Source organism: Diadema antillarum, unplaced genomic scaffold (genome assembly GCF_040938485.1).
Source record: "Diadema antillarum isolate AM-2024a unplaced genomic scaffold, OU_Dant_1.0 scf00000136, whole genome shotgun sequence".
NCBI lineage: Eukaryota > Metazoa > Echinodermata > Echinoidea > Diadematoida > Diadematidae > Diadema > Diadema antillarum.
The window spans coordinates 558,296-568,681 of NW_027271025.1; the positions used below are offsets into that span (position 1 = coordinate 558,296).

Sequence of the window (10,386 nt, forward strand, 5' to 3'; positions counted from 1 at the left end):
TCCAACAGCTGTTGAAGATGTTGCTGCAAGTCCCTAAGATCAGAGGGAGGCACCCTCCGAGACCTCTCACGGAATGGTGTGTCATCGTTAACACGAATCTGATGCTCCGCATAGCCTGTACTGCCTAGGTCAAATTCATGCCTGGAGAACACATCACTCCTCTGCCTGCACTGATTGAGCAGCCTTTCTTTCCACTCCGGGGAAATCGGGCCCCAATTGATGGGCAGCTCACTAACGTCAACTTGAGGGGAAGGGGTGTTATCGCCTACATTAGCACCTACTTGGGAATGGGTTGCCTCGGTGTAACTGTGAGGCTGGGTAGGAAAACTACTAGGGGTAGGGAAACACTTGTCGGGGACATAGGCATCTACTATTGGGCAGTTGCCAGGGACAGTGATAGACTCAGGGCTACTATTGGTCACCAGCACCCTTACCTTTCCAATCGCACCACCTGACAATTTTTGTACTCCTGGGGCTATGTGTAACCCACTTGGAAGTCTGCTGTGGGGATTGGACTCTACGAAAACAGTCATTTCTTCTTTCAGGGGATTCCTAATTTGGGCGGTCATTACCAATTTGGAGTGGGGAGGTATTTGCGTGCTATGTCCTTTCTTGGTCCTAGCAGTGCCCAATTTGCCATCAGGGGACACCTTCTCTTGTTTCGATATGCTGGCGTAGATATCCCTGCAGGTAGCACTTATCTGCAATGACTGGGCAAAGCGTGCTCCAGCCATCCTCCTACAAGATTCAAAACAGTGCCTGAAAAGTCCTGAATTAGTGCCAATAATCACTCTATGGTCACAGGGACGCTGGGGGTCTGGTACTACAAGAGCCAATGTACTAAACTCAGTCCCTGTGCCAGCAAATGACCGTTCAAAACCTATGTTGACGTAAGCCCAACCCAGATAGGGCATAGTCCCATCTCCTCCATGGTACAGGACTAGGTCACTCAGTCCATGCAATTCCCTATCTAGTGTGTCGAAAAGGCTCTTGTGTATAAGAGTGACCTGAGACCCACTATCAAGAAGGCATTTTGTCTCCTTTCCATCTATCCAACATTTTGGGTTGATAGCATCTCCTACTAAACCTTCAGGAACATCGTTCTTGGAAACCTCAACTTTAGAAACAAGTGGGGGAGAATCTATTTTTGGGGCCCCTGGTTTCCCCTTCCCAGGCGCCCTTTCTCGTTTCCCTGGTTGCCAAGGATGTAGTTGACAAGTCTTTTACTCAGTACGTCAGGGGGAACAGAATTTTGGCAATTTCTACTGATATGGCCCTCCTCTCCACACTTGAAGCAAACAACACCAGTATTACTCTGCTGGGACGACTGAGATTTGGGGGGATTATTGGTGGGTTGGGGTGCTGGTGGAGGTGCTGGTTGGGGAAGGACATGGGGTTGAGGGGCTGCGTGGGGTGGCAGAATAGAGGGCTCTACCTTACGGTGGGCAGCCTGCTTTGGTTTTGGGCTAACGGGGGGTCTCGAGGCAGACAGAGATTTCTTCACCCTTTCCTCTTCTTCCTGCTTCCTCACTGAAGACAGGAGTTCCAGGAAGGATGGTGGTTTCTCCAGGCGCTCCCTGAGCTGTAGGTTTACTAGGAGCATTTCATGGTAGAGGATGCCCCTGATGAATTGTCGCAGTCTCACCTTGTTGGCGTCATGTGGCTTGACAACTCCCCGCCTAACCACATGGCGCATGACTTCCTGTAAGCGAGAAAGATACTCAGAGGGAGACTCACCTTCAGCCTGGACTGTCTGATGAAATCTGACAAACAGTTCATCATCTGTGTCAGTATCGCCAAAAGCCAGATCCAGAGCCCTGAGGTAGTCTGCAGAGCAGGCCTGGGGATTCTCACGCCTAAGGTCTGTAATGATGCTTGACGCAGGCGGACGCAATGACTCACGAATGCGCTTGCGCCGCTCAGCATCATCCAGAGTCTGCCACTCCTCCATCTGGCTCTCAACGTGCTCTATCCAGATGGGGTAGCTATCCTCATCACGCGCTGCTGTCTTTGCACCAGAGAAGCATCGCAGTTTCCGATACCCTGTGGTCAGCCCACACCGTGCTAGTGAAGCTGCTAAAATTGGGATGTCTCGATCAGGGAAGGACATGGATGGTTCACTGATACCAGGGGAAGGGGGTGGAAGGTTGTTAGTAGTAGGGATGTCTTGAGACTGGACTTCCTGAGCTCTACGTCCTGCTTTTCTCCATTCCCTAACTAAACCTCTCTCCCTCAGGTCCTTGACACTGACCCTATTTCCTCTGACTGGTCCTAAACCGTCTAACCTCACTACTCTGCACATAGTCTCCCCATCTACTGGAATGACAATCTGTGCCTGTAATCCTAACATAGCAACTGCATCTTCGAATTCACACAGGAGCAATGTTTCCCCTGTATCGGGATCATCCCGTCTTAACACCTCAAGTAATGTGGGATATAACTCTGACAGTGCCAGTGCAAACACCTCTGTTGGCACAGTCTTTATACCTGTTGCAAGTAGGAGGGCATTCTCTACTCTAATCTCCTCCTTCTTGCACCAATCCTGACCAATCTGCTTCAAACTTTTACCTGCCATCGCTTTGTTTCCTGCACACGAGTGTTGGCTCTTTGGTACAATAGAACGAAAATGGTGAATGTAACAGTAACAATCAACAATGATAACCAAGACTCAGTTTCGGTAACATGTGTCACCAAACAAATGCAATTATACAATTAAGAAACAATTATAGTTCCCGGACAAGCCCCCAATTTATGTAACCCGAATGTTACACTCCCGAGTTCATAAATAAAGAATATCACACCTGGGATTCAGTTTTGACAAAATAATCCAATGACAAACTTTATTAACTTGTTTGTCGTTCAACAAAGTACATCATTCAATTCAATATGTTCACAGACTCAAATGTAACCTTTGTTACATTAGCATAATTAAATATTTGCCAGTGTATGACGATATTTCGACTCGTTGCTGTCTCTTTGTCTCTCTCGCCGGTTATCCTGTCGACGAGCCCAGAGTAGTCGCAAACCAGTCGTACACGGTAGCTGATGCAATGCTCAGTAGCCGTCAGTCACGCTGAACCAAGCAAAGGCTGGCCAAAGCTCTCGTCCAAATATGTATCTAGTCAAAAGAATTTATAAGACACAGGACTTTCCTAATATAGTGTCTTTCTAATCAATAATATTTCTTCAGGAGTATGGAAGTCCACTCCAAAATCTGATCTGATACATTGTCTCTACATATACATGCCTCATAAACATATATGAGCGCATTAGACAATACAGATACAAATTCCAGTCACATACATTCAAATGTTTGTCAATTCATTTTGACATACAGGTGCTAAATACGGTCAGAATAACTTCTCTTCAGTTAAACATTTTCAGCATCCTGAATTATATCCAACACTGCTGCCACAAATAAAGCTTTGATCTATCTGATCGACTGGCAGTATAGTTGCTTCATCTGGGGTCGACAAATATTGTGACTCCGATTCAAATATTATAGTTTGAGTGGAAATAATGCTCCACGCACACAATAATTACACTGAGCAGTTGTACACCTTACCACGCATGTACAGTTAACATGTATACATTCTAAAGAGCATGAATGTATAACCTTTTTATATTCACAATGGCACAACTATTCCTCACATTTAGTTCTTTGCAAGGTTCTTCACATCTAGTGGCTAGTCCTCCCCCTCTAGAGTTAAACATTCCACAATTCAATAGTGCAGTGACCTCTGTCACTCACAGGGAACGGTCAGTGGACATAAATCTGTCAGTTCAGACGAGGGGGGGGGGGTGCTGCACATTGTAGACCTCAATGTTTACGAGCATAGCCTCACTTTCTCTGAGTGTGAGGGTCTACCGGGCATTTCAATATGTATGTAATCAAATTAAAATCTGACTTCTAATGCCAAGTCAGTTTCCCAATTTCATCTGTCTAATAATGAACTTGAGTGTATGCCTAATCATGTCCATTCATAAAACATTCGAAGCGCAAATACCTTGAAGTGCATTGCAATATATCTTCAAATAATATACAAGCAACAATCATCAATCATCAATACTTTTGGCATAACATATGATAACTTCGGAATTTATATACATGATATCAGAGTCTTCTTCTTAACAAGCAACCTCCATGTCTATGGATTGGGGTTCATAATTACAAACACTCTCCAATGCAATACATAACATGAGAAATACAATGACTTACCTAGTCAAAAGAGCCAACACTCGTTTTCACTACAAGTTGCTCCACACGGCAGTCAGTGGATGTACGTGCCACAACCAGTTGTATCACAGGCACATAAAAATTGTATATAACAATACAGCTGATGCTTGTGGGGGTCTACCAGTGTTTTGTGGTAACCTCTCAGCAGATAAATGTGTGAAAAAACTTTCTGGATCACACAGTCGATGTAACAAGCAAAGTGGGTGCAGGCCTCAAAGCGCTGGCAGGAAGCAGATATGCCTATTTGCTCCAAAGCTATGGGCTTTTATAATTTTCTGTCTCTCTGTAAAATGTTAATATTACAAACTTTCTCGAGAAAATCAGAAACTTCCAGGAAGTTAACTGACCAGCAGAAATTTCATTGGTTCATGTTTCTATGACATCATTCAAAGTCTGCCTCATTGGCTAGAGGTCACTCATTCCCCTTGACTTCCAGGAACATTACTGACGTACTGACCATCCACTTGGCCAGACAAAGTCTTAACATTGACCAAGGGCAGTAACGACAGGCTTTCCAGTCACTCTCGAGCATTCTGCCTACAGGGCTTTAAAGTTGCACTCCTGTGACCTTGGTCACTAGAGCTGCTGCCTAACCAGCATAGCTATATAACACATTGTTTATACTCATGCAAACACCGATCTAGTTAACATACTAGACAAATCGTATAGCATAAGTCATAAGAGCACTCAATTAGAATATAGAGACATAATTATATCTCATTTGCATAAATGATGTATTAAACATAACCACTGCACATACATATCTCTTATGCTGAAGTGCGTGGATCACACTTTGTTCTGAACACATGACATATCAAATAATAATCTTGCAAAAAGTCATATCCTTTCAGCCATTGATCATAGTAGCACAACAGTATCTGTAATATAAAAGGTAACACGAGCAAAGTAAATCTAGTAATGTATGGAGTTACTCTACTTTAAGGCACACGCAAAGCTAGCCTAAACAGTTCATTGGAAATTAGGGGGGGGGTATGTGAGAAGAAAGGAATAGGAGGGGACAGAATTTGGGCTAGACGTGCACTCTACGTCATTGTCACAGAAAATGTTGGTCTACAGTTAGAACCAGTCCACTCTGTATAGGCTTTGCCCATGGTAGGACACTGTCCCTAAATCCCAAAGCAACTACTACTTTGTCCTAGCAAGAATGACCTTCCTCTTCTGAGACATGGTCCTTTCGTTTCTCTTGATGTGCCTACACACCAACAAAAGGGAGGGGTGCTTAAAACAATATCCCTAGACTGGCTAGCTTGCTCCATCCTTGAGTTTTATTACACCTACATAGTCTAACACCAGCAGGGGCGTTTCACAGGGCTTGACCAGTCTCAATACACACAGGCTTACAATTGGACATTGGCTATTGGGGTCAAAGGCTGAAGGGGAAATCTTAAGACTAATCTTGGGGGTTACTAGTACACTGGTCGAGGGGTTGTTGGAAAACAGGTGGGGTACGGACGTCAGAGGAGGGATGAATGGAGGGGGTGGTGATAACAGTGACCATGGGTCTTCCAAGGAAGTAGGAATCTAGTCTGACGACATTTCTGGAGAAATCTTAGTAACCCAAATTTTGGTGGGGTTACATCCTCCCCTTTCAAACCAGGGTTCACTCCTGTGAACCTTTGATTAATCAAAGCCAAAGATCTTACGCTTAAGGTCAGCAAAAAATCCTGATGAAGTTGCTTGCCTAGCACCAGAGGGTTCACCAAGGGTATCGTACTGCATGCGTAGCGGCGGCCTTGAAGAGCGAGTTGAGCGCCTGATGGATTGCGGGGCAGGCTCTGAATCGATTGCTTGCTTTGCATTTTGCGCTTGCTCAACCTCGGGCTCTGCTAGAGTATGAGGGGCGTTACCTCTGGACTCTGCGTCTGGGGGTAAAGGGCTAGTGTGTCTACTCTCTTCCTCCATGCTCTCCCCTCTCAAATCGGGTACTGCATCATCCGGTGTTGCTCTACCAGAACCACTGGATGCACTTGTGGCATCTATGCTGATGTCACTGCCAGCCTGGTTCTCTAAGTCTGAGTCGGTTGATGTCTCCTCAGTAGTGGGGTCAGGGGATAAAACGGAACCGCCGGAAACACCTGTGTCACTCACTACATCAGCTGTGTTGACCTGTTCAGGGGTCTCGCTGGTAGTCTCAGAGGGAATACTGGGAGGTTGGGAGGGGACAAACTCTGGCGCATTTACGTTAAGTACTGAATGTGGGCGGTTAATGTGCTTGCGTACACCCCTCATCACTTGAGTCTGAACTATCAGACTCTTCCTCACTCGGAGGGGCAATGGACCTTTTGGAACGGGTCCGATCAGCTGGATTCCTTTTCTTACCTGGTCTCTGGGTCTCTGAGTTATGGGCTGGGGCCTCATTCAAGTACTCTATGGGTAGGAGAAGGTTGCGGTGTAGGGTGCGTGTCCTACCAATCCCGTCTTCAGGTGCAACTTCGTAAACCGGCATATCAGGGTTGAGTCGCTTTGTGATGACATAAGGGTTCGCATACCATCTATCAGCTAATTTCTGCTTACCAGTCAGTCCAACGTTCCTGACAAGGACGCGATCGCCAGGTTTCAGGCCATTGGCTCGCACTTTCGCATCATAGCGGACCTTGTTGGCACTGGCAGACTTGTTGGATGCAGCTGACGCAAGTTTATACGCCCGCGTAAGTTGATCGCGCAAACCACTGACGTACTTCACGTGGTCAGTCCCAGTGAAATTGTCAGGGCTTGTGCCAAATCGCAGATCAACAGGCAGTCTAGCTTCCCTACCGAACATGAGGAACTAAGGTGAGAAACCAGTACTGTCATTCCTTGAACAATTGTAAGCGTGTACAAGTGCACTTACGTACTTGCTCCAATTTGCCTTCTTCTCCTCCTCCAGGGTCCCTAGCATGTCCAGTAGCGTTCTGTTGAAACGCTCAGGCTGAGGGTCTCCCTGGGGATGGTAAGGAGTTGTCCTTGATTTCTTAATGCCAAGGAGCCTTGACAGCTCATGGATCACTTTACTCTCAAAGTCCCTACCTTGATCAGAATGAAGGCGTTGGGGCAGACCATAATGTACAAAGAAGTTCTCCCACAGGACCTTGGCGACAGTGGCAGCAGTCTGATCCTTCGTTGGGAAGGCTTGTGCGTATCGTGTGTAGTGATCCGTCACTACCAAGATAGACTTCTTATTCGAGCGGTCTGGTTCTAGGGAGAGAAAGTCCATGCAAACCAGCTCCAGGGGGCTGGTTGTGTGAATACTCACCAATGGGGCTGCTGGCTTTGGAGGAGTCTTTCTTGCTATACAACGAGGGCAATGCTTGACCCACTCCGTAATGTCAGCACTCATCTTTGGCCAGTAGAACCTGTCTCTAGCCAACGCTATGGACTTCTCGATTCCAAGGTGGCCAACACTGTCGTGTATGCCCCTCATTGCCTCGACACGGCGCTGGGCAGGCAATACTAACTGGTGATGGCGGTTCCCTAAGGAGTCAGTGAAAGTTCTGTAGAGGACTCCTTTGCACAGAACTAGCCTGTCGAACTCGCGGAGTATCAGGGCAGCCTCTCTTGAAAGGCCGGTATAAGACTGTGGCCTCTCCCCACGTTCAACATAATCCCTGACTAGTTTCAGTTGCGGATCTGCCTTTTGAGCCTGTGCCCAGTCTACTACATTCAGGTCTGAGCCCTTCGCATACAGACCTGGGATAGACTCTGCACTGGCACACAGGGTCTCAACGTATGGCTGGCTTCTATGAGGAGAGTTGGCTGAAACATAATGCGTCTGACAGAAGGCAGAGAGTGTGGACACTTTCTCACCTGAGTCTGACGTCTCATGCAGCCTTGCCTCCAGATCACTAATCTTGCACTGCTGGCGAGCCTCAAACTCCTTGTCGAGGCCGGGAGGATGTGGTTTCCGTGACAGTACATCTGCTTCAATGTTCGTCTTTCCTGGCTTATAATGGATGGAAAAATCAAAGCAGGAAAGTGCAGCAAGCCATCTATGTCCTGTGGCATCGAGTTTTGCCGATGTCAGGACATATGTTAGTGGGTTATTATCAGTCATAACCCGCGCACCTTTTGCTGCATACAGATAATCCCTGAACTTGTCGGTAACTGCCCACTTTAGAGCAAGAAATTCCAGCTTGTGGGCTGGATAGTTCTTCTCACTGTGGGACAGTCCCCGACTTCCATATGCCACTGGACGAAGCTTACCTCCATGATCTTGATACAGGACACCACCCAGTCCATCACGGCTGGCATCAACATGGAGCACAAAGGGCTTTGACAGGTCTGCGAAGGCTAAGACTGGGGCTGTGACCAGACAATGCTTCAAAGCCTGAAAAGCATTCTCACACTCCTCAGTCCAAGCATCACCAAGGGGGTCACTTGCCTTTCGTGCATCCGGGCTCGGATCTTTCTTTGGAGGTGGACGTCCTCGCTTCCTGGGGTAAACGCACCCACTTGTAAGTGCGTTCAAAGGACGGGAAATCTTGGCATAGTCCTTTATGAATCGCCGGTAATAGCCAGCAAATCCTAAGAAAGACTTGACATGCCTCACTGTCTGTGGCCTGGGCCAGGTTCTTACATCGGCCACTTTGTCTGGGTCTGTCTGTACCCCAGCCTCGGAGACTACATGACCAAGGTACCTAACCGACTGACAGCAAAATTGGCATTTTTCTGGGGACACCTTCAAGCCAAATTGCTGCAACCTATCCAGTACCCTAGCCAGGCGCTCCTCCATTTCCTCCAGCGTTTTGGAGAAGATTATCAGGTCATCCATGTACACCAACACCTCTAACATGTTCAGACCTGACATGCACTTCTCCATCAGCCTCTGGAAGGTTGCTGGTGCTCCCTTCACCCCTTGGGGCATACGCTCGAACTGGTAAAACCCCAAAGGACAAGTGAAGGCCGTCTTCTCCTTGTCAGATTCACGCATCGGGATTTGATAGAATCCCGACTTTAAGTCGATAACAGAAAACCATTTACTGCCACTCAGGGAATCAATGGCCTCCTGTATCAGGGGCACTGTGTACTGGTCGGGAATGGTACGAGAATTGAGTGTACGGTAGTCGACGCACATTCTCAAAGTACCATTCTTTTTCCGAACCAGCACAATTGGAGAGGCATAGGGACTCTTAGACTCCTTAATTATGTTGTTCTCCAACAGCTGTTGAAGATGTTGCTGCAAGTCCCTAAGATCAGAGGGAGGCACCCTCCGAGACCTCTCACGGAATGGTGTGTCATCGTTAACACGAATCTGATGCTCCGCATAGCCTGTACTGCCTAGGTCAAATTCATGCCTGGAGAACACATCACTCCTCTGCCTGCACTGATTGAGCAGCCTTTCTTTCCACTCCGGGGAAATCGGGCCCCAATTGATGGGCAGCTCACTAACGTCAACTTGAGGGGAAGGGGTGTTATCGCCTACATTAGCACCTACTTGGGAATGGGTTGCCTCGGTGTAACTGTGAGGCTGGGTAGGAAAACTACTAGGGGTAGGGAAACACTTGTCGGGGACATAGGCATCTACTATTGGGCAGTTGCCAGGGACAGTGATAGACTCAGGGCTACTATTGGTCACCAGCACCCTTACCTTTCCAATCGCACCACCTGACAATTTTTGTACTCCTGGGGCTATGTGTAACCCACTTGGAAGTCTGCTGTGGGGATTGGACTCTACGAAAACAGTCATTTCTTCTTTCAGGGGATTCCTAATTTGGGCGGTCATTACCAATTTGGAGTGGGGAGGTATTTGCGTGCTATGTCCTTTCTTGGTCCTAGCAGTGCCCAATTTGCCATCAGGGGACACCTTCTCTTGTTTCGATATGCTGGCGTAGATATCCCTGCAGGTAGCACTTATCTGCAATGACTGGGCAAAGCGTGCTCCAGCCATCCTCCTACAAGATTCAAAACAGTGCCTGAAAAGTCCTGAATTAGTGCCAATAATCACTCTATGGTCACAGGGACGCTGGGGGTCTGGTACTACAAGAGCCAATGTACTAAACTCAGTCCCTGTGCCAGCAAATGACCGTTCAAAACCTATGTTGACGTAAGCCCAACCCAGATAGGGCATAGTCCCATCTCCTCCATGGTACAGGACTAGGTCACTCAGTCCATGCAATTCCCTATCTAGTGTGTCGAAAAGGCTCTTGTGTATA

At 47.3% G+C, this 10,386-nt stretch overlaps 1 protein-coding gene across 1 annotated transcript; it reads right to left on the bottom strand.

Annotated features, from left to right (window-relative positions):
- Positions 1-999: 999 nt before the first annotated feature.
- On the bottom strand, positions 1,000-2,575 carry LOC139720974 (paraneoplastic antigen Ma3-like). The gene has a single exon (XM_071632304.1). The coding sequence runs from the start codon at positions 2,573-2,575 to the stop codon at positions 1,142-1,144; it is 1,434 nt and encodes a 477-aa protein (XP_071488405.1). The 3' UTR covers positions 1,000-1,141.
- Between the last annotated feature and the right edge of the window lie 7,811 nt (positions 2,576-10,386).

What these genes read in the sequence shown, in the direction of transcription:
- LOC139720974 (XM_071632304.1), bottom strand. Translation starts at nt 2,575, where the DNA reads ATGGCAGGTAAAAGTTTGAAGCAGATTGGTCAGGATTGGTGCAAGAAG.